At 37.1% G+C, this 24,976-nt stretch overlaps 1 protein-coding gene across 2 annotated transcripts in view; it reads right to left on the minus strand.

The window, feature by feature from the left end:
- Positions 1 to 641: 641 nt before the first annotated feature.
- The window catches only part of LOC308686537 (folliculin-interacting protein 1-like), a gene marked incomplete at its 3' end in the record, with an annotated part of 40,215 nt that continues 15,880 nt past the window's right edge, over positions 642 to 24,976 (minus strand). The window contains exons 4-11 of one of the 2 annotated variants that reach the window (XM_081394975.1): positions 10,261 to 10,364; positions 8,019 to 8,093; positions 7,490 to 7,572; positions 5,515 to 5,598; positions 5,139 to 5,210; positions 1,726 to 1,861; positions 809 to 1,010; positions 642 to 731 (exon numbers count right to left, since the gene is read on the minus strand). In XM_081394975.1, coding sequence (XP_081251101.1) covers positions 642 to 731; positions 809 to 1,010; positions 1,726 to 1,861; positions 5,139 to 5,210; positions 5,515 to 5,598; positions 7,490 to 7,572; positions 8,019 to 8,093; positions 10,261 to 10,364 — 846 coding nt within the window. The remainder of the gene's footprint in view (positions 732 to 808; positions 1,011 to 1,725; positions 1,862 to 5,138; positions 5,211 to 5,514; positions 5,599 to 7,489; positions 7,573 to 8,018; positions 8,094 to 10,260; positions 10,365 to 24,976) is intronic. The other variant, XM_081394976.1, reaches the window with a different exon arrangement.

Raw genomic sequence — 24,976 nt, forward strand, 5'->3', positions numbered from 1 at the left:
TCATGTGATGTTGAATGTTAACTGTTAAAGTATGGTAACTATGTGTGAGCTGCGCTTATTTGTTGCAATTTCTCCTCAACAGCACAACCTTGTTACCGTCAGTACATTATATATTACATTATTATTCACTATCAATCACCACTTACACTAAATAAATGCAGAATCATTCTCGTGTTTTGGTGATTCCCTAGTTATTTTTTGTTATTGACGTTTTAATCAGGATACTCGTCCGGTCAAGCAAGTGAAATTCACTTTCACCCGCCCCTTCAAATATGATTGACAGGCTGATTTTTGTTTTTACGTCTTTGAAATGTATAATGTTTCTTGCCGTCATGCACATGATGAGTTATCGTGTGAATCGTGTCAAAGGTCATCGTGTGAATCGTGTCAAAGGTCATCGTGTGAATCGTGTCAAAGGTTATCGTGCTCACGCTGTCGTTCATACAGGACCAGAAGTAGAAGATTAAACACCTTCACTTGCATTGATTCAGTGAGAGCGCTCCCATATCAGCGCTGATCTCGCGTCACATGAGTGGATAAGTGGGTCAAAGTGTCCATTAAACCTTTGGCTGGACTTTTGTTGGAAGCAAATAACCAAAACACCTGGTGATCAGCGTTCACAGACATGTCATCACACACACTCACCTAAACTCATTGAGGCCGTCCACCATTCGACTGTACGCCAAAGCTCTCTGGCTGGCATCCGCTGACCTGCGGCTCAGTATCATAGCCTGCGAACACAGAGCGGCGCGGCGTAAGAGAGACTCAACAGATGGCACAGGGTCAAGAAAGACGAATGGAGTCTAACCTGCTCGGTGGCACTTTTGAGTTTGTTCATGTGGCTCTCAAAGAGCGGAAAGTGAGAGAAGAAGAAGTCCTGGAACTTGGCGTTCTCTTCCTCGTTGGGCGAGAGCAGAAAGATGACACCGATGGCGATCTTCTTCTTCCTGGCGACGCCCAGACTCGGCCCGCTGTTCTCATCAGACATGTTGAAGCTCTCCTCCACAGACCTGCAATGCAAACCAGTTACACAGTGCCCGAACCAAACTCTGAACCCTCAAGTGCGAGTCGGCTCACACTAATGAGTCCCCAGCACTTTTTGTTATTTCTCATTTCGCATTTGTTAGAGAGAAAATATTATGTTGTTTCTCAAAGTTGTTTTCAGGCTCTACTAGAGCAGGTTTTCCTGCTGTAATGTTGATTATTCTCCTCATATTCTCCATTGTTGCGGCTCCTCTCTTCCCAGTCTGTCAGTAACGCTCTGTTTACTTCCTCTCTCTATGAAGCCCCTCCTTCTGAAAAGCACACTGTGCTCTGATTGGTCAGCTGGAGCAGTGTGTTGTGATTGGTCGAGCGATTCGAGTGAGTTTGGGAAATGTCCCGCCCCTTTCCATAACCGCCAGTTTAACACACTACTAACTAACTAACTCAACCAGGCCCCGCCCCTTTATTCTGCGCATTAATCATTATAATGAGGAATATTGTACACTGTTTATGTCATTTTATTACTGTTTACTTGTCTTTTAATTTCATGGTCTCTAATATTTTGGTATCTTAACCTTATTTAAGGCAAAAATAACTACTATATCTCCTTATGGTGATGTAAGACTTGTGTTCATCTTGCCCAGCCCTCGCTGTAATGCGGTGTGTGTGATACACAAGTGTGTGTGTGTGTGTGTGTGTGTCTCTTGTGTGTGTGTGTGTGTGTGTGTGTGTGAGCCGCACCATCGAGGGAAGACGCCGTTCTCCAGGCTGGTGGTCTGGCTGCGTAACCAGCGCCTCTGGTAGCTACTGGCACAGCTACTGGCGAGAGACGAGCCCGGGGACGGGAACGGGGTGATCAACAGACTACTGAGAGACGCTGCGGAGAACAGAGGAGCAGAGAGTCAGTGAACACACTCACACACACACACACACACTGGGATTGGGATTGACTCTTTGGACTGAAGTATCAACCCCAATCTCAAGAACACACTGAAGTAAAGCTGATTTGGTGTTCCTCTAACAGCAGGTGTTCAGGCGCTGGAGGAGCTCAGAGGAGACGAAGCGCGTGTGCCTGAATTAGCCTCCTCGTTTACTAGCGCTGACGGGCAGTTTGGGGAAGGGCTAAATATAAGCATGAGTGAGTGTGTGACACAGCATTAGCCGAGCGAGAGATCCCAGCTATGCTCTTTCCATTGCACAAGCTTTTCCAGGTCTCAGATATTCCTGTGCCGCGACCCCAGGCTGAGCTTCAGGACGTCCCGACACCAGCGCACTCTCATTCAGGACACAACACATGTTCATATCGAGATTTTCGAGAGATTTCTGGGGCAGATTTATCGGTGCACATTATTGTGTTCATACTGTTGAATGAGAATAAGTTCCTCTTGCAGCATCTCTTCTCTTCTCTGATGACGAGGGCGGGGCTATAACCTGTCACTCACATGAGATCAGCCAATAGCAAACCAAAACAATCCAATCAATTCCCCACAGACACAATCAAGCTCCGCCCACATGTGTTCTTGTTCCAGAAGCGTTTCACTCGGATAGACAACACAATAGAGGAGAAGAGACGAGAGCAACTTCCCTTTCACAATGACTTCAGTAGCATTCAAAAGTCTCTAATAAGGAAACGTCCAGAGATTTGAGAGTGAATCTCACTTTACTATCCTCTGATATTTCCTATCACAAATTACTTTCAAGGCCCTATGATTCAAGCGACATAGAAAACCATCATAAAGATAGACTTTACAGTATAACACAGAATTTGGCAAATTTTGAATGAATGAATCAAAAGTAGGGCTGTACATTTAACCCTTAAATGCAAACCTCGGGTCTTTATGGACCCGGGACGTCATTCTCTACTCTCCTCATTCATTTGTTAAAGGGGTGGTACAATGCCCCTTTTCACAAGATGTAAAATAAGTCTCTGATGTCCCCAGAGTGTGTGAAGTTTTAGCTCAAAATACCCCACAGATATTTTTATATAGCATGTTAAAATTTGTCACTTTTTGAGGGTGAGCAAAAACACACCGTTTTTGTCTGTGTCCCTTTAAATGCAAATGAGCTGCTGCTCCCGGCACAGGGGGCGGAGCTTCAAGAGCTTGTCTGTGTGTCTGTCCCTTTAAATGCAAATGAGCTGCTGCTCCTGGCACAGAGGGCGGAGCTTCAAGAGCTTGTCTGTGTGTCTGTCCCTTTAAATGCAAATGAGCTGCTGCTCCTGGCACAGAGGGCGGAGCTTCAATAGCTTGTGTGTGTGTCTGTCCCTTTAAATGCAAATGAGCTGCTGCTCCTGGCACAGAGGGCGGAGCTTCAATAGCTTGTGTGTGTGTCTGTCCCTTTAAATGCAAATGAGCTGCTGCTCCTGGCACAGAGGGCGGAGCTTCAAGAGCTTGTCTGTGTGTCTGACCCTTTAAATGCAAATGAGCTGCTGCTCCTGGCACAGAGGGCGGAGCTTCAAGAGCTTGTCTGTGTGTCTGACCCTTTAAATGCAAATGAGCTGCTGCTCCTGGCACAGAGGGCGGAGCTTCAAGAGCTTGTCTGTGTGTCTGTCCCTTTAAATGCAAATGAGCTGCTGCTCCTGGCACAGAGGGCGGAGCTTCAAGAGCTTGTCTGTGTGTCTGTCCCTTTAAATGCAAATGAGCTGCTGCTCCCGGCACAGAGGGTGGAGCTTCAAGAGATTCAAAACTTCCTCTGTCTTCAACTGCAGGAAGGACTGGAGCGCATCACAAATTAACCAAAACTCGGTGTATAGGATACTTGCCTCACAGACATGAGAAATATGCCTATAGTAGCTTGAAATGTCTACTTTTTAATTAGACATTTAATTAAAATCGAAAACAAATACACTGATTACATAATCCAAATGAAAGGGGAATTTTACTCTATAGGAGCGCACACATTCACTAAACTGCAGAGATGACGAGTCAGCAACGTCAACTTCATTTTTGCAGCCAACACTGACTCAGAAAACACTAGTTCATCTCATGATGAGCACATGAACTCCATCTCCAGAGCAGCAACAATCACATTTATTAAAACATTATTTAAGGAATATCACATTTTTCATTAATGTATCAATTTAACAAGTAATTCTCTATTTGTGTGCAGCACTTTGTTTGCTTTCAATCACAGATCATATTAAAATTTAATTCAATCATTAAAATGCAATTTTAAAAGAATGTAAATGAAAGATAAAATGGAATTTACTGAAACAGCAAAATGGATTTCACGGCAAATATGACATTTTCTTAATTACAGCCTAGAAATAAAACTAAACAACTGCATGCAGTAATTGTGTGTCCCATCAGACACTTCAACATCTGTGTGTCGAAGCTGAAGTGTGTGTGTGTTCTGCAGCTTCAACATCTGTGTGTCCAAGCTGAAGTGTGTGTGTGTGTGTTCTGCAGCTTCAACATCTGTGTGTCCAAGCTGAAGTGTGTGTGTGTGTTCTGCAGCTTCAACATCTGTGTGTCCAAGCTGAAGTGTGTGTGTGTGTGTGTGTGTGTGTGTGTGTGTGTGTGTGTGTGTGTGTGTGTGTGTGTGTTCTGCATCTTCAACATCTGTGTGTCCAAGCTGAAGTGTGTGTGTGTTCTGCATCTTCAACATCTGTGTGTCCAAGCTGAAGTGTGTGTGTGTTCTGCATCTTCAACATCTGTGTGTCCAAGCTGAAGTGTGTGTGTGTTCTGCAGCTTCAACATCTGTGTGTCCAAGCTGAAGTGTGTGTGTGTGTTCTGCAGCTTCAACATCTGTGTGTCCAAGCTGAAGTGTGTGTGTGTGTGTGTGTGTGTGTGTGTGTGTGTGTGTGTGTGTGTTCTGCATCTTCAACATCTGTGTGTCCAAGCTGAAGTGTGTGTGTGTTCTGCATCTTCAACATCTGTGTGTCCAAGCTGAAGTGTGTGTGTGTTCTGCATCTTCAACATCTGTGTGTCCAAGCTGAAGTGTGTGTGTGTGTTCTGCAGCTTCAACATCTGTGTGTCCAAGCTGAAGTGTGTGTGTGTTCTGCATCTTCAACATCTGTGTGTCCAAGCTGAAGTGTGTGTGTGTGTTCTGCATCTTCAACATCTGTGTGTCCAAGCTGAAGTGTGTGTGTGTTCTGCATCTTCAACATCTGCGTGTCGAAGCTGAAGTGTGTGTGTGTGTGTTCTGCATCTCACCTGAGCGAGCGATGCCACTGTCCCGCTCATCGTACGGTCCTCGGCCCGGCATGTCCATCGGGTTACTGTGCCCTGAGAGGAGGAGACAAACAGTTACGCAAGAGACTCTTAAAGAGTTTGATCATCCGTACCCTCCACCATCCATACATCCAGGCATCTCATCACCACTGTGCTCTACACACACACACACACACACACACACATGCTTACAGCGCAGGCAGGAGAGGGACACCGGTGGCTTATGTGGGACGGGCTCGTCAAAGCTAGAGTTCACACCCGCTCAGATCTATACCAGTTACACGTGATGTTGTCACAAGCAAAGCACTGGATGCACATGCACATGCACACACACACTCGTACACACACACACGCCAACCTGAAAAGAAAGAGGCGCTCTTGATGAGGCGGAGAGGGCCTTGCTCTGAGAGCGCCCGGCGCGGGCTGCAGAGCTGAGAGAAACCTGTGACGCGCACACGGCCAGGAGAACAGGAGGAAGAACACACACATCAGACGGTTAGTCAAGTACAGGACGCACACACACCTCAACACCAACGCTGTGTGGCGCCTCGGAAAGAGTCTCTTCTGCTCACCAACGCTGCATTTATCTCATCAAATACTGTTACAATTTAAACATTTTTTTAAGTTTTCTATTTTATCAGATAAATGCAGTGTTGGTGAGCTGGAGAAAAGCATCACATCTCGAACGGCTCCGAAGCTTTGAGCGCGAGTGTGTGTGAAGCTGACGCACACAGACAGATTAACACCACAGAACAAACACACAGTGTGTGTGAGTGAGTCTGTGGGACTCGTTTATCTGGTGAACAGTGCCGTCCATTCTGAGAGTGTTACACACAAACGCTAAACTCAACTCAAACACACACTGCCGTTCAAAGCTAGGGATCGCTGAGATCTTTTAAAACTTTAAAGAAGTCTCTTCTGCTTTTATTTGATTAAAAAAACAGTAATATTGTTAAATATTATGACAATGTCAAATAAATGTTTTCTATGTGAATGTATAGTAAAGTGTAATTTATTCCTGTGATCAAAGCTGAATGTTCAGCATCATTACTCCAGTCTTCAGTGTCACATGATCCTTCAGAAATCACTCTAATATGATGATTTGATGCTCAAGAAACATTTATGATTATTATCAGTGTTGAAAACATTTTTTTTCAGGATTCTTTGATGAATAGAAAGTTCAAAAGAACAGCATTTATCTGAAATAAAAAGCTTTTGCAACATTAAACCGTTCAAAAGTTTGGGGTCAGTAAGAAAATTTAAAAAAAAAATTGGAAAGAAACTAAAAGAAATAATAATAAAATAAGAAAATAATATTAATACTTTCATTCAGCAATGATGCATTAATTTGATCAAAAGTGTCAGTAAAGACATTCATAATGTTACAAAAGCTTTCTATTTGAAATAAATGCTGTTCTTTTGAACTTTCTATTCATTAAAGAATCCTGAAAAAAACATTGATAATAAACAGCTGTTCAACATTGGAATAATATTTAACAATATTACTGTTTTCTTTCTGTATTTTTAATCAAATAAATGCCGCCTTGGTGAGCAGAAGAGACTTCTTTTAAAAACATTAAAGATCTTACCGATCCAGAACTTTGAACGGCAGTGTGTGTGTGATGGTCGGGCGACGCTCACAAAAACACGTTCAGGTCAGGGGTCACTCTAAATGCACTTTATCACACTTCAAATCAAGGCTATATTTAAGTCCAGTAGGATCTGTTGTGTTGTACTTTATTTTCATGACAATTAATCACTTTTTCTTTTGCATCCGTACGTTCGGCTGGATTATGAATGACAGGGACACAAGCTAACGAGCGGACACAAGCGGTGTTTCTGAGATTTCAGTGATAAAGCTATGATGAACTAGCGGCAATGGTCACTCGAGAGGTCACAGCACCGTATCTGTGTGAATCAGCTGTCAAATGAGGCTTTTCTCAGTGACTTCATTTCTTTAAAGAAATAAAAAGCTTTGCAAGTGCCAAATCGCGCATGAAACACAAAGTTTGGGTTAAACCGTTGTGACCTGGACATGTTCTTCAAGAGGCACCGTGAGTCTTCAGAACAAACACATAATCACGTGTTTAGAGCAGCTTTGTGACGATTTCATATGAAATGTTACGCACAATAGAAGATAGACACATAAGAAAGCATTTACATGTAACATGGGAAAACACTGAGATCAAAACGTCATGAAGAATTACACAATGAAAGTGAGAATAAAACAGCACAGAATGTCTTCAAATGGACAGCTGGAACTATAAACGCAGCTCAGGATTCACTTCGGTAACAAGAATGTGGCTGGAGTAACTCTGAGCTGATTGAGTTACCTATGCTTCCCAGAAAGCCGCTGTTGTGCTCGGGCCGGAGCGCGCCGGAGTCCTGGCCGATGAACTCCAGACTGTCCTGAAGTCTGGAACGCAATCGACAGCAGTGTTGGTGAAACAAGTAACTGGAGTTATGTAATCAGATTACTTTTTCAAGTAACTAGTAAAGTAACGTATTACTTGTAAAATTTACTTTTTCAAATAAGTAACGCAAAGTTACTTTGTTTTCCCAGTTATTGACTGACAGCTCTCCTGTCCTCATGTTGAGACAAATTGAAGTGCAGATGTGCCTTGTGTGTGTGTTTGTGTGTGTGTGTGTGTGTGTGTAAACATGATGGTTATTGTAGTTCTAGATTAAACGTGAGCATGTATTTACTCATCTCATTTGCACAAAAAAAAAAAAACTCAAAATGAATAAGAAGAGTGAAATGCAGATTCAGAATACTATGCAAACCTCCGATAACTAAACATGTTAAATAAACCAGCAATGAGGCACCGGATCCAGCTAATCTAGCGGTGAGCGAGAGCTTACGTGTTCAGGCTCCCGTAGGCACTGCCGCCCGTTCTGGCTGTAAACACTTTACTGAGCATCAGCTGTGGAGGAGATCTGGAAACACACACACACACACACACACACACACACACACACACACACACACACACACACACACACACACACACACACACACCTGATCAGCACAGACAGTTCATCATGACCAGTGTTGTGTGTAACTCATTACAAGTAACTGGAGTTACGTAATCAGATTACTTTTTCAAGTAACTAGTAAAGTCACGCGTTACTTTTTAATATCTCAATATCTGTTACTTTAATATCTATGTTACTTTTTCAGATAAGTAACGCTAGATACTTTGCCCCAGTTATTGACTCACAGCTCTCCTGTCCTCATGTTGTGAGAAAGGAGGTGTTGTGTGTAAACATGATGATTATTTTAGTTGTTTTTTATGCACTCGTCTCACTTGCACGAAAACATTCAGTGTTCCCCAAAATTAATAAAACAGTAAAATGCAATCACAGAATTTTACGCAAAACTTTTAGCAGGGAACTACACTGCGACCAAAATGGTTGCATATGCGACCTTTTGAAATGCCATTGCGACCAAAATTTTTAATGGGTCGCAAATGTATCACTGATTATTTTTGTACCTATGTTTTAGGCAATGTGCTATGATTTACTATGAACATTTATTAAAACAGAAATGTGTATTTTAAGAATACGTTTTATAACGTGCTCTGAGCATTCAACACATCAAGTTGGCTTCAGCCCCGCGACCGTTACTTAGATTAAAACGTACCATTGTATCTGCGCGACTCGCGAGCTCTCTCTCTCTCACTAATACGGACGCGCGCGCGCACACACAGAGAGAAGATAATTGTAAAATGAAAATTGACGGGCTATAGTTTAAATTTTGTTCTTGCTTGGGTTTTTTTCTGTCAAAATGTCGGAAAGCATATTGTATTATCCATCCGTGTTTTTAAAATTCGTTAAATGACGGACGTTTTACAACACAGCCCTCGTTATATGTCGGATTCGTCAAACTTAGCCTACTTGATATTATTTTTAGAATAAGTGATTCGTTATGCTATTATTGGACTCCTGTCTATTCATTGTCAACTGTTTTCTATAAATATGTTTGTATTGGCTAACATTTATGCAGCTAATGCCTGTCCTGTTTAAAATGTTCAAATGCAACAGCACGTCACAAATAGAAGCCATTTTCCCTGTGCTATTTAGTGTCATTCTTGGTTATTGGAAAAATAAATTAAGTAGCCTATCTTTATTGTACACCTGTTTTTTTTTTATTTTGTTTTTTTTTTTACTGTTTTCTAGGGGTTTCTTAATTTTAGACCAGCACACATTATATGCAATGCAATATAATGCATGTGTGTCCTATGTGTGACATATTTTGCACACAGGTAAAGGTGCCCAACATAAGTCATTTCTAAAGTAAAAAAAAAAAAAAAAAAAGTGTTTTGGAAAATTTCTCTTTATTTGATTATCAGTAAATTTGTTTTCTATACAGTGATATCGATATCGGCCATAACAGCAATATTAATATCAGTTATTATCGGTATCGGCCACAATTTTGACATCAGTGCATCACTACTTAAGAGTTCAGGAGTCTGCCCATCTGGGCCAACCATAGCATGTTGAAATCCATTTTGCACTTTATTTTGTACTGTATTTTCTATTGCAGTAAATCTATCCCAACCAATGTTAAAGAAAACAAAAACATGAAGGCATGTGGTTTAAAAGATGGCAAGTAAAATAAAAAACACATCTGTATGCAATACAGTTTCATTATTGTTCATTATTATCCAGAGCGGTTTAGGCTACTATAAACAATTTGTGCGACCAAATCATGTTTTGCGCCAGTAACTGAAAAAGTTAGTAGCGCAAGTGCCACCAGTGGAAAAGGTTAGTGTAGTTCCCTGTTTATAATTAACTATATTAAATGACACAAATATACTTTATGTATTTAATCTCACTTTATTAACCGATGTCTTTGCTGCTGACCTTCGATGATCTAATTCAACCGTACTAATGAGCAAAACTGAGTTTAGATTAGATTCAGAAATGAGAGTGTTAATAAGCCCAGCCCAGGTGAGAGAAAGTAACGCAAAAGTAATGTAACGCAGTACTTTTCATAAAAAGTAACACAATTAGTTTCTTTTTTTGGGAGTAATGCATGAGTTTTAAGAGTAACTCCCCCAACACTGGTGGTGACCCCCGTGAGCGCTCGCCTCGGGCTCACCTGATCTGGTGGATCTTCAGCGTCGAGCCTTTGTAGCTCATGGCCACCGAGCCGAACATCATCTCCCCGAGCATGTTAGCGTCTGACGCGCACCGCGACGAGGCCTGCGGGAAACACACACACAGCACAGGTCGGCATTAACGCTGCAGAGTAAATAAATAAACAGGTCTTGTATGAGTTTTGTTCTAAATTATACAGTTACGCAGAATATCATCACGATTTCAAACAGTTCAATATACAAAAGTTACATTTTAGACTCAATATTAATATTATTGACTGGCAGCTCTCCTGTCCTCATGTTGAGACAAATTGAAGTGCAGATGTGCCGTGTGTGTGTGTGTGTGTGTGTGTGTGTGTGTGTGTGTGTGTGTGTACTTGTCTACCTATCTAAGTGGGGACCTTGGTGTCGTTACACACTCACCAACAGGGGACCGTCGAGCCAAGTGGGGACTTTTTTCAAGTCCCCTGTTGGTCATGCTTTAAAACATGTTAAAATCAGCTAAAACACGCTCTGGTGAATTTTTTTCATTTTTGACCAAGTGGGGACCTACATGTGTGTGTGTGTTTAAGTCCATACTCAGCAGCGCTCCTGTAGGCTGGAGCAGGAACTGCAGTGGCCCATTAACACACGTCGTTCACACTTCTCTATTGTTTGAATGGCTGCTGTCCTAGAGGCTCTGAGACTGTAGAGCTGCTGTTTAACTGGAGCTTTCAGTAACACTTTATAATAACTCCACGCTATTAATCATTAGTTAAGAATTAGTAAACAGTTAATCATTTTCTAAAGTTTTATAAATGAATAGACATTAATAAGCAGTATATAAATACAGATATAAATGCTTTATTCTTGTTTTAAAAGCATATCTATAATGTGTTTGATAATTGTATTTTCATACTTTATTAATGATCAATTTATCATTTCTAAATAAAGTATAGTATCATTTACAAAGCAGTTATTTAGGAGTTGTCAGTGGTTCATAAGATCACTTAGAAAGTGTGAGTAAATGATTAAACAATTTAAATGTACATTCATAGATATTTATTATTCAGACATATAGTAATAGTTACTCAGTGTGTTAAATGCTTTATTAACATGTATTTCTACTGTAATGCAGGTAGTTATAAAGTATTTCGTAGTGGTCAGTTCACTATTTTTGTGAGCTCATCTAAAGTGAGGACTAGTTATGCCTTGTAAAACATTTATAAAGGAGATTTAAAGGCTGTTAATATTTCTATGTTCTGTATCACTGTGTGTGTGTTTGTTACCTTTTTCTGTTTAGAAGAAAACTGAGTCTTTAAATCTCCTTTATAAATGATTTACAAAGCACAACTAGTCCTCACTTCAGATGAGCTCACAAAATAGTTAACTGACCACTACTAAATGCTTTATAACTACCTGAATCTACAACATTTACTTACACTTTCTAAGTGATCTTATGAATCACTGACAACACCTAAATAACTGGTTTGTAAATAATGCTATACTTCATTTAGAAATGATAAATTGATAATTAATAAAGTATGAAAATACAATTATTAAACACATTATAGATATGCTTCTAAATCAGTAATACAGCATTTAAAGCTGTATGTATAAAATGCTTATTAATGTCTGCTTTATGAATTATGATTTAACTGTTTACTAATGCTTAACTAATGATTAATAGGATGCAGTTATTATAAAGGTTTACCATATATATTATATTTTTCATAACATAACTTCAAATATGCATTTTTTTATTTATTTTTTTGCCAAGAGGGGATCTGCAACTCAATGTTATAATTATAATGTAATTATTATTATATTATTAAGATATTGCAACTGATAGTATTGGCTGCACATTAATTAAAACATAATTTCTACTGTAATAAATTCAGTAGACATGTCCTTTTTTTTGTTTCCTTTGTTTCTAGGATGTTGATGTACAGAGATAGTCAGTGTTTGAAATATTGCTCAATTTAAATACAACCAAACATACTGTATGTCGCTCGTTACCATCCAACAGTGGACCTTTCTTGAAGATCAAATTCAAAACTTTTAAGTTGACTTGCTGCATCTGGTCATTTTGAAGAAACAATAATGAAATACACAATTTTCTTGTAAGGTCTTTTTTTATAATATAACTTCAAATATGCAAAAAAAAAATTTTTAAACATGCCAAGATGGAATCTCAACTCTGAACGATGTCTACCTATACAAGTGGGGACTTTCTGAACGATCTCTACCTATACAAGTGGGGACTCACAATAGCCTGCAATGGAGCTGTGTGTGTGTGTGTGTGTGTGTGTGTGTGAACAGTTAAGTCTGTCTTTATTTTGTATGTCTTTATGTTCATATACATATAATAACACATAATAACATATATATAATATATGTTCACACAGGCATCAGAGATCACAATATGCATAGTTAAACATATACAATAATTTTTTTTTTTTTTTAAAGAATGACGAACATTATCAGTTATCAAAAACTTAATTGCTTGAGGAAAGACCATTTAAATCTACAACTGGGTAAAAAATACAGACGGCCCGGCTGTAATAAGGATCCACTGAAGGCAAGTGTAAATGAGAACCCAAGTCCAGTTTATTACAAACAAAAGCAAAGATAAAACTAAAACATGGTGTGGCATGAAAAAATAAAAAATAAAAAACCAGAACATGAACAAAGACTTACAAACAGTGGTCTACAGGAAACAATACTTTACAAAGACACATGGAAAACATGAGGGCTAAATACAAAGACTAATGACAAGGCAAGGGACACCTGTGAACAGTGATCACACAATTAACCAATGACAAGACACATGGCAGGATCACATGAAAAACAGGGAATCCCATGACAGACATGGAAACATGACATGACACAAAAACATGACAAGAACAAACCCAAAATCATGACACCGGCAGCAACAGTTCAAAATCAGAGGCGAGAATATCCTCTTATCATTCATAATATTATTTTTCTTATTTAACGCTCTCTCTTCAGAGATACTTTCTAAGCTTGGTTATGCAGTCCCTAACAATTTACTTGCCATTGTTATGTGCCATTGCACACACACACACATACATGTCTATATTACTAACAGACCGATATCACTCTACACTGACCAAGTGGGGACGTTCTGAACGATCTCTACCTATACAAGTGGGGACTCACAATAGCCTGCAATGGAGCTGTGTGTGTGTGTGTGTGTGTGTGAACAGTGAAGTGAACTGGCAGTGAAGTCTGTCTTCATTATGTAACTATATATATATATATATATATATATATATAGTATATTATATATTATGCCTTTTATCATTCATAATATTATTTCTCTTATTTAAAGCTTATTTTCTCTCTTCATAGATACTTTCTATGCTTGGTTATGCAGTCCCTTTAGGGTTTATGGGATTAATCAAACAGAAATAGCTCTTTAAGGTAACAATTTCAGGTGACTTATTTTAGTATAGTGTAAAGCATACTTTAAACAGTGAATAATGATTTTATTAATAAAAATGAACTTCGCGTCCCCAGTTGGATGGTAAAGAACGATACGTGTTTGTCTGCTTTGTACATTTCTTGCCATCACAAACACACTGTAAAAATTTTGGAGGTCAATCTCAAAATGTTATGTAGACTTGCTGCACTGAACATTTTTAGTTGGTTCAGTTGAAATATATGAAGTAGGGATGTTCATTTAACATTTTGTTTTCTGACTGACAGCTGGTGCTTGTTACAAAGTCAGATCAGTTAACTGACATGATTTGAAGGTTAGATTAGAATTAAATGGAATTAGAATAGATAATAGTCTGTGACCGATTCAAATACCTCAAACATGTAGACTTACATGTGCAAATAGCAGCATAAACAACAGAACATGAGGATTCACACACCGTCACATCAAGCACCCGCAGTGCTTCTGTGAACACAGTAAACCAGAATAAAACTGTATATGAAGAGTTTGGTTGCAAAACGCGATAAACGCCATTTTTTGACATTTGGATTTTATTATTGGAAATCACTGTTCAGATGTACCTTAATCTATGTGTGAATTGCTGCCATTAATACGATTTAAAAATGTACATTTTAAGCCTACTACAAAATTCATTTTTTCACAAAACGCAATATCCGCCAGCCCAGTTTCTTTACAAAGTGCGATATAACGGTTAGGCTATAGAACGTTCAGGATGCTGCGCGAGCTCAGGATGTCACGCGAGGAGAGAGTAACCGCCGGTGAAGTGCTCCGAGTTTGCTCAGTGATTTAACGATAATATCAAAACAAAAAACATATATTTTTAAAAAGAGGATTCAATAGGCTAACTAAAAAACGTTTACCATTTAATTGTTTATACTGTAGGCGAGCTGTCAGTCAAGTAGGCTACGTCACACACATACACACACACACACACACACAAACAAAACATTGATTCACTAGCTTTTCTTAATGGTATTACAATAGTAGAATATAGCCTAAGGTGGATATATAGCATTTTGCAAAAAAAAAATATATATATATATGTTGTTATGTTGTGTATGTTCTGGCCAAAACTAACTCAGAATCTTATTATTATTAATCAATCTTTGTATATACTATTCCATATATTTATGATATATTGTTTTTTTAACCAATTTAAGATGATTGACAATGTTAAGTTAAATATGTTGCATTTTGGCATGGTTTTTGACTTATTTATGAACTATTTATGGACATAAAATTAAATAAAAAATATCCTGGATTTGAAGAATATTGTGTCCCTGGCCTTCACTGAGCTCAGGTAATAGTTTAATGTACAAAAAATTGTGAATGAACTTGACTGTTGATATCTGTCAAATAACCAACATTTCTCAAAATGGATATATCTCGTTTTGCAACGAAACTCTTCATATATAACTGTATATATAATAAATAGGCCAACTTAAATGAACAATTAACAAAACTAAAGTGCAATAAATAATAAATGCTTTAGGGTCTGTTTACACGACATCATTTTCAACTGAAAACTGAAAACGTTTTGGCCGTTCATTTCAACGAAAATGCCATTTTGTGGGCCTGACAATGCAAGCTTTTGAAAACGAGTTTTAAAGTGCAAGGTTTTGAAAATGATGCCTTTACCATCTGCATGTAAACAACATAAACGGGAATTTGTGAAATTGGTATGTCATTCCAACCCGGTCACACTAAATGCTTCTCTATAGCACACATTGGGCCCTATCTCGCACCCAGCGCAATTTACTTTGTACAGCGACGCATGTATCATTCCTATTTTGCACCCGCGCAAAGCAGACTTTTCCCTGCACAGACGCACGTCGGTTAACTAAGAAATACACTTGCGCTCCCCGGGGCGGTTCAGCGCAAAGAGGAGGCGTGTTGCGGCACAAACGTTCCCTCATGCTATTTTACAGGTTTAGAAAACAATTGCGCCACTGACCGAAAAAAAAACAGTTCAAAGTCAGTGGCGCGTTGAGCATGTTATTCATATGCTATTTTAAGGGCGCATACTTGGCCATAATCAATGTAGCGTGTGCACAACATACACTTTTATTCTCTCATCTACACAGAAGCAGCAGTTCTCATTTTTGCAAATCATACATTATTACAATAGATAGATAGATAGATAGTTTATTATAAAAGCATACATCTAGCTCACACATTTACCCAAATTATCATACGCCTGTTTAATGTTTAACCAAAGTTAATTTGGGTGTGTTTCTCCATCCCCAACGTCCCTGACAAGAACGTCGGTCTCCTCGGCTGTGAACCGCTCCTCGCGTGCGCCTAAAACAAGCGTGCCTGCTCTTAAAGGGAATGTGAGATGACGCTCTGATTGGTTTATTTCACGTTACGCCCAAACCACACCTATGAATAATGAAGCTACTTCAGACCAACCCCTTTTAGATTTGCGCCGGGCGCAAGAGTCATTTATCCCGCCGGGAAAATAGCAACAGCGACGAGATCCGCCCACAAAGTTACTTGCGCTTTGCGCTTTGACACTTGCGTTTCAGATCGTTAAAATAGGGCCCATTGTGTTTATTGTGCAATTTATACGCGGAAATGAGTTTTTACGTGTATGTGATGCGCATGGGTGGGTTTAGGGTAGGTTTAGTAGTGGTGTGTAATATGTAATATGTATTATATGTTTGGTTAGGATTAGTGTTGTAGGGTGTGTGTACACGCAATAAAGTGTGTATCATATGCATGTAAAAAACTAATTTTCGCATAAAACATTGCACGATAAACAATGCGTGCTATAGAGATGCATGTTCATGAGATCAGGCTGGTCATGCACAAGTATATAACATGTTCACATGTGTACTTATCATCAGGTGTTCACATGGTCATGAGTATTATGTGTTTGCCTTTTTTTTTTTACAAAGTGAACTACTGGCCTGGCTTGCATAATACAGCCCTTTTAGTGTTTATAGGGTTTGTTTGTAAACAATGTTATAGTTGTATTTAACAGTATTTTACATTTTGCACGCAGTTGTGTAGTGTATTACTTTAGTTTGAAAATTACTTGCATTATCTTTTTAACTGTTAAATTCTCATTAATTTCTCTTTCATTATGCTTAGATGAGGTTAAATCTTGGCTTGCTCAAAACTTTTTGTCTTTAAATGAAGACAAAACTGAGGTGATCGTTTTTGGCCGGGGGTGAATAGAGCAGAAATATTGCTTTAAGGTAACAATTGCAGGTCACCACATAAGTTAAACTGTACATGATCTAGACTCTAGATAAATATAATGCGACCGCAGCAGTAAGTCAGGGGAATGCTTATATTTATTCCTTTGGTTTCAATTTTGAACATGTTGCAGTTCTTTTTAAAACGGTATACATTTTAATACAATTATAAAATGATATAACATAATTTGATACTGTATATTAGCAGCAATTACAGTACACATTTTTCACTTTAGCAGCAAAGTGCAGACCCTCTTTTCTGTAATGAAAGACCAATCTTATGGGTTGTGGTCTCTCAGACATTGGCAGTAATAAAAATAAAATAAAAACATTGTTTACCTTTGGACTTAAATTACACTTGATACTGGGCATCATTACATTTTTCCCTGACTGACAGGGGATGCTTGTAACCCGATCATAATCTGTTATCCGACAAGATTAGAATGTTATATTCTAATCAAATTAAATTAGAATGTATGTATTTCTCAATACTTATCACTTCTTTCAAAGCTCTTCACTCCCATTGTCTTAACCAACTTTCAGCTTCACTGCAGTTAATTTCACATTTAAAACGCATTAAAACTACCAGAACACATCATTCATGTCTCAAATTAAGTCATTCTTTCAGAACTCTAGTGAAGGTTTCAGCCAACAAACATAAATTAAATATACAAAACAAAACACACACAAACAACAGGCAGCAATATGCACTATTTTCTGCTGTTCAGAATTCAATGCAGTTTATGTTACATGGATCATGTTTACATTAATGTACAAAATTATTTCCTTTTGTATAGATGGTGATGAAAATGAAAGACTAAGACTTGTGTATGTGTTTAGTTACATCTTCATTTTTCAGATTTTTTTCAAAAATGAATATTCAGTATATATATCAATGTAGTATACGGTAGAAATGTTGCACATTTCAGTCTAGCTTAGGTTTTTAAATTAAATAACACAGTCTTGGAAAAATATGTAAGCATGTGCAAATAAGCCTGTATAGTAAATCAAGTTCTGTTTGTCTTTGTGTTTAAGTGAGAAATTAATTCATTTAAATTGAAAGATCTCAATGTTTATAAGATCTTTCAATTATGTTTAACAGTTTTGAGCATATAAAAGAGTGTATAAAAATGGGCCCTGAGTTTTGGCAGTGGTTGTGTCTAAGTGAAATATGTAGTTTGGAAGATGTAGTCACTGAATGCATTAATACAACATTGAATGACACAGACATTTGTAACACTTCTACAGTAATACCGTATTAAAATATATTCAGAATCTAAAAAAATAAATACAATCAAAACAATTAGATGTAGCTGAACACATACAGGTATTAATCTTTCAGTTTCATTACCATCTATAAAACGGGGAAACTTGGGGGGAAATGTGTACTGTACTGTAAACAATGAACAAGTGACATAAAATGTTGTGAATTCTGAACAACAGAAAACAGCAGAAATATGTTATAATGCTACCTGTTATTTGTGTTTTTTTTATTTAACGTGTGTTTTTGGGGTAAAACCTTTTCTAGTGTTCTAGAAGAATGAGTTGATCTGAGACATGAATGAAGTTTCAGTGCATTTTGAATGTGAAATGAACTGCTGTCAAGCTGTAAGTTGGTTTGGAGAAGATATCATGGTCTTTCAACCTGATATCATTTAAGATATCATTTAAGACTGTGGTATAAATTATTGAATGATTTAACTATAACTCATTACTATCCTTGATATTCTAAAGTATTTTTCATGTGTATGTAGACTCTAGTGTGTGTATTGAGTTGTTGCACTTCCCCCCACACACAATTTACATATCAATGCAGGAAGGCCTGAAAGGCCAGTGTTTGTCTCAGGTGAGAAAACAGGCCAACAACCCTCACAGTACTGTTACCAATATATGTGCAACTTCTCAAATAAACTAGAGAAAACGCTGGGATTTACCCTGCCAAGTTAAATTAAATTACAGGTTTTGACAATCACTAGGACACATTTCTCAATATTTAGGTACATTTTCAAAACTCTTCACTCAGTTCTCCTAACCAACTTACAGCTTGACAGCAGTTCATTTCACATTCAAAATGCACTGAAACTTCATTCATATCTCAGATCAACTCATTCTTCCAGAACACTAGAAAAGGTTTCACCCATACACTTAGTGCATTTTGAATGTGAAATGAACTGCTGTCAAGCTGTAAGTTGGTTTGGAGAAGATAGCATGGTCTTTTAACCTGATATCATTTAAGATATAATTTAAGACTGTGGTATAAATGATTGAATGATTTAACTATAACTCATTATTATCCTTGATATTCTAAAATAGGTATTTTTCATGTGTATGTAGACTCTAGTGAGTATTGAGTTGTTGCACTTCCCCCCCCCCACACACAATTTACATATCAATGCAGGAAGGCCTGAAAGGCCAGTGTTTGTCTCAGGTGAGAAAACAGGCCAACAACCCTCACAGTACTGTTACCAATATATGTGCAACTTCTCAAATAAACTAGAGAAAACGCTGGGATTTACCATGCCAAATTAAATTAAATTACAGGTTTTTACAATCGCTAGGACACATTTCTCAATATTTAGGTACATTTTCAAAACTCTTCACTCAGTTCTCCTAACCAACTTTCAGCTTGACAGCAGTCCATTTCACATTCAAAATGCACTGAAACTTCATTCATATCTCAGATCAACTCATTCTTCCAGAACACCAGAAAAGGTTTCACCCATACACTTAGTGATACACTTTGCCACTCATAAAATAAACAAACACAAACAACAGGAGCATTACACAATGTTTTCTTTTGTAAAATGCTTTCATAAAACAAGAATGACACTATCTACTGTTTATAATTCACTGCAGTTGAACCCAGTTATCATCTATGATAATATCATTGAGCAGGTGGATATAAGTATCTTGGTGTGGTCATTGATCGTTCATTTACTTGGAAAGCCCACATTGATTATCTTTGTTCAAAATTCTGGCAACGATTGTATTTTTTAAGAAGACTTAGGCTGTTTGGTGTAAATCAGAGAATTATGCAATTATTTTATTATGCCGTTTTAGGTAGTCTTTTAAATTATTGGATGCAAACTTGGCAATCTTTCGGTCCAATTAAAATCACAGCTTGCACGTCTGGTGAAAACTGCAATGAAAGTTATGGGTGTAAGAGAGTACTCATCACTTCAATCAATTTACGAATCGATGGTTATTAAAAATGCACAGACAATAGTGAGTGATTCAAGCCATCTTTTATTTCCAATGTGTCAGCTTCTGCCATCAGGGAGATGGTATAGAGTCCCACTGAGTAAGAGTAACCGTTACAAAAAATCATTTATTCCTGTATCTATTAATATGTTAAATAGCAAGATGTAGTAATGTAGTCGTCTTTTTAAACTCTTTTTGGTTTGTGTGTGTATGTATATGTTGTGTACTAATGCAGCTATGAGTCCAAGACAGATTTACTGAAAAAGGGCAATAAAGTAAAGTATACTAACTAACTTTTTAACATTACTGTACTAAAATATTCCTAAGTTTCCCCTTTTGTATAGGTGAACACTTGTGTTGGTGTTTAGTTACATCTAATTATTTTGATAATATTATATTTTAGAATCAGAATATCTATTTCAATGTGATATTACTGATATTACTTGTTATTTTTAACAGTTTAACAGTACTATTATTATTAACAGTTTTAAAAAGAGTATGTAAACATGTGCAAATTAGCCTGTATAGAACATAAAGTTCTGTTGGAGTTTGTGTTTAAGAAGAATTCATGTAAATGGCACAAAATGCATTCAATGAGATCTTTCAAAGCAGTGATCCACAGTTTAGCTCACATAGACGGATGGTGTGATCACTGTGTGAAGAGAGTTTTGAAAAAGTGACATTAGTATTGAGAAACTGAAATTGTATTTGTGTTTGGAATAATCATCAATTTAGTGTCATTGTAAACATAGTGCTAAGATTTTATATTTAAATATTATACTATAATATATACACACACTGATTTCAGAAAATCACTGGTAGTGTGAATGAATAGAAATCAAACAATCCCGGGACAAATTATCAGTGTATTTTCCGGAATCTCTGTGTGAATGGGGCTTATGTGAGCCAAACTGTGGATCATTTATTATTGCTTTGGCAAAAAAAATATTTATTTCTCACTTAACACAAACACCAACAGACATTTATGTTCTATACAGGCCAATTTGCAGATGTTTACATTCTCTAATCAAAACTGATGTTCAAAACCTAATATTTAAATATATTCTGAATCTAAAAAAAAAAAAAAACTAAAAAAAAAAACTAAACACCTATACAAGTGTTACTCTCAGTTTCATATTTTTGTACAGTATTGTAAATATTGTAAACGTGGATAATGTAACATTAACTGCAGTGAACAGTAGATAGTGTAATTCTTGTTTTATTTATTTTTAAATAATTTTTTACAAAAGAAAACTTTACAAAATAAATTTGGCAGGGTAAATCCCAGCGTTTTCTCTAGTTTATTTGAGAAGTTGCACATATATTGGTAACAGTACTGTGAAGGTTGTTGGCCTGTTTTCTCACCTGAGACAAACACTGGCCTTTCAGGCCTTCCTGCATTAATATGTAAATTGTGTGTGGGGGGAAGTGCAACAACTCAATACACACACTAGAGTCTACATACACATGAAAAATACCTATTTTAGAATATCAAGGATAATAATGAGTTATAGTTAAATCATTCAATCATTTATACCACAGTCTTAAATTATATCTTAAATGATATCAGGTTAAAAGACCATGCTATCTTCTCCAAACCAACTTACAGCTTGACAGCAGTTCATTTCACATTCAAAACGCACTAAGTGTATGGGTGAAACCTTTTCTAGTGTTCTGGAAGAATGAGTTGATCTGAGATATGAATGAAGTTTCAGTCCATTTTGAATGTGAGATGAACTGCTGTCAAGCTGTAAGTTGGTTAGGAGAACCGAGTGAAGAGTTTTGAAAATGTACCTAAATATTGAGAAATATGTCCTAGTGATTGTCAAAACCTGTAATTTAATTTATCTTGGCAGGGTAAATCCCAGCGTTTTCTCTAGTTTATTTTAGTTTATTTGAGAAGTTGCACATATATTGGTAACAGTACTGTGAGGGTTGTTGGCCTGTTTTCTCACCTGAGACAAACACTGGCCTTTCAGGCCTTCCTGCATTAATATGTAAATTGTGTGTGGGGGGAAGTGCAACAACTCAATACAAACACTAGAGTCTACATACACATGAAAAATACCTATTTTAGAATATCAAGGATAATAATGAGTTATAGTTAAATCATTCAATCATTTATACCACAGTCTTAAATTATATCTTAAATTATATCAGGTTGAAAGACCATGATATCTTCTCCAAACCAACAGCTTGACAGCAGTTCATTTCACATTCAAAATGCACTGAAACTTCATTCATGTCTCAGATCAACTCATTCTTCCAGAACACTAGAAAAGGTTTTACCCAAAAAACACAAGTTAAATAAAAAAACACAAAAAACAGGTAGCATTATAACATATTTCTGCTGTTTTCTGTTGTTCAGAATTCACAGCATTTTATGTCAAATGTTCATTGTTTACAGTACAGTACACATTTCCCCCCAAGTTTCCCCTTTTTATAGATGGTGATGAAACTGAAAGATTAATACCTGTATGTGTTCAGCTGTTGCAACTGTTGCAAATGTCTGTGTCATTCAATGTTGTATTAATGCATTCAGTGACAAAATCTTCCAAACTACATATTTCACTTAGACACAACCACGGCCAAAACTCAGAGCCCATTTTTATACACTCTTTTATACGCTCAAAACTGTTAAACATAATTGAAAGATCTTATAAACATTGAGATCTTTCAATTTAAATGAATTAATTTCTCACTTAAACACAAAGACAAACAGAACTTGATTTACTATACAGGCTTATTTGCACATGCTTACATATTTTTCCAAGACTGTGTTATTTAATTTAAAAACCTAAGCTAGACTGAAATGTGCAACATTTCTACCGTATACTACATTGATATATATACTGAATATTCATTTTTGAAAAAAATCTGAAAAATGAAGATGTAACTAAACACATACACAAGTCTTAGTCTTTCATTTTCATCACCATCTATACAAAAGGAAATAATTTTGTACATTAATGTAAACATGATCCATGTAACATAAACTGCATTGAATTCTGAACAGCAGAAAATAGTGCATATTGCTGCCTGTTGTTTGTGTGTGTTTTGTTTTGTATATTTAATTTATGTTTGTTGGCTGAAACCTTCACTAGAGTTCTGAAAGAATGACTTAATTTGAGACATGAATGATGTGTTCTGGTAGTTTTAATGCGTTTTAAATGTGAAATTAACTGCAGTGAAGCTGAAAGTTGGTTAAGACAATGGGAGTGAAGAGCTTTGAAAGAAGTGATAAGTATTGAGAAATACATACATTCTAATTTAATTTGATTAGAATATAACATTCTAATCTTGTCGGATAACAGATTATGATCGGGTTACAAGCATCCCCTGTCAGTCAGGGGAAAAATGTAATGATGCCCAGTATCAAGTGTAATTTAAGTCCAAAGGGAAACAATGTTTTTATTTTATTTTTTTTACTGCCAATGTCTGAGAGACCACAACCCATAAGATTGGTCTTTCATTACAGAAAATAGGGTCTAAACTTTGTTGCTAAAGTGAAAAATGTGTACCGTAATTGCTGCTAATATACAGTATCAAATCATGTTATATCATTTTATAATTGTATTAAAATGTATACCTTTTTAAAAAGAACTGCAACATGTTCAAAATTGAAACCAAAGGAATAAATATAAGCATTCCCCTGACTTACTGCTGCGGTCGCATTATATTTATCTAGAGTCTAGATCATGTACAGTTTAACTTATGTGGTGACCTGCAATTGTTACCTTAAAGCAATATTTCTGCTCTATTCACCCCCGGCCAAAAACGATCACCTCAGTTTTGTCTTCATTTAAAGACAAAAAGTTTTGAGCAAGCCAAGATTTAACCTCATCTAAGCATAATGAAAGAGAAATTAATGAGAATTTAACAGTTAAAAAGATAATGCAAGTAATTTTCAAACTAAAGTAATACACTACACAACTGCGTGCAAAATGTAAAATACTGTTAAATACAACTATAACATTGTTTACAAACAAACCCTATAAACACTAAAAGGGCTGTATTATGCAAGCCAGGCCAGTAGTTCACTTTGTAAAAAAAAAAAGGCAAACACATAATACTCATGACCATGTGAACACCTGATGATAAGTACACATGTGAACATGTTATATACTTGTGCATGACCAGCCTGATCTCATGAACATGCATCTCTATAGCACGCATTGTTTATCGTGCAATGTTTTATGCGAAAATTAGTTTTTTACATGCATATGATACACACTTTATTGCGTGTACACACACCCTACAACACTAATCCTAACCAAACATATAATACATATTACATATTACACACCACTACTAAACCTACCCTAAACCCACCCATGCGCATCACATACACGTAAAAACTCATTTCCGCGTATAAATTGCACAATAAACACAATGGGCCCTATTTTAACGATCTGAAACGCAAGTGTCAAAGCGCAAAGCGCAAGTAACTTTGTGGGCGGATCTCGTCGCTGTTGCTATTTTCCCGGCGGGATAAATGACTCTTGCGCCCGGCGCAAATCTAAAAGGGGTTGGTCTGAAGTAGCTTCATTATTCATAGGTGTGGTTTGGGCGTAACGTGAAATAAACCAATCAGAGCGTCATCTCACATTCCCTTTAAGAGCAGGCACGCTTGTTTTAGGCGCACGCGAGGAGCGGTGGAGGAGACCGACGTTCTTGTCAGGGACGTTGGGGATGGAGAAACACACCCAAATTAACTTTGGTTAAACATTAAACAGGCGTATGATAATTTGGGTAAATGTGTGAGCTAGATGTATGCTTTTATAATAAACTATCTATCTATCTATCTATTGTAATAATGTATGATTTGCAAAAATGAGAACTGCTGCTTCT

Source organism: Scardinius erythrophthalmus (genome assembly GCF_964197995.2).
Source record: "Scardinius erythrophthalmus genome assembly, contig: HAP1_SCAFFOLD_391, whole genome shotgun sequence".
In the NCBI taxonomy this organism is placed as follows: Eukaryota; Metazoa; Chordata; class Actinopteri; order Cypriniformes; family Leuciscidae; genus Scardinius; species Scardinius erythrophthalmus.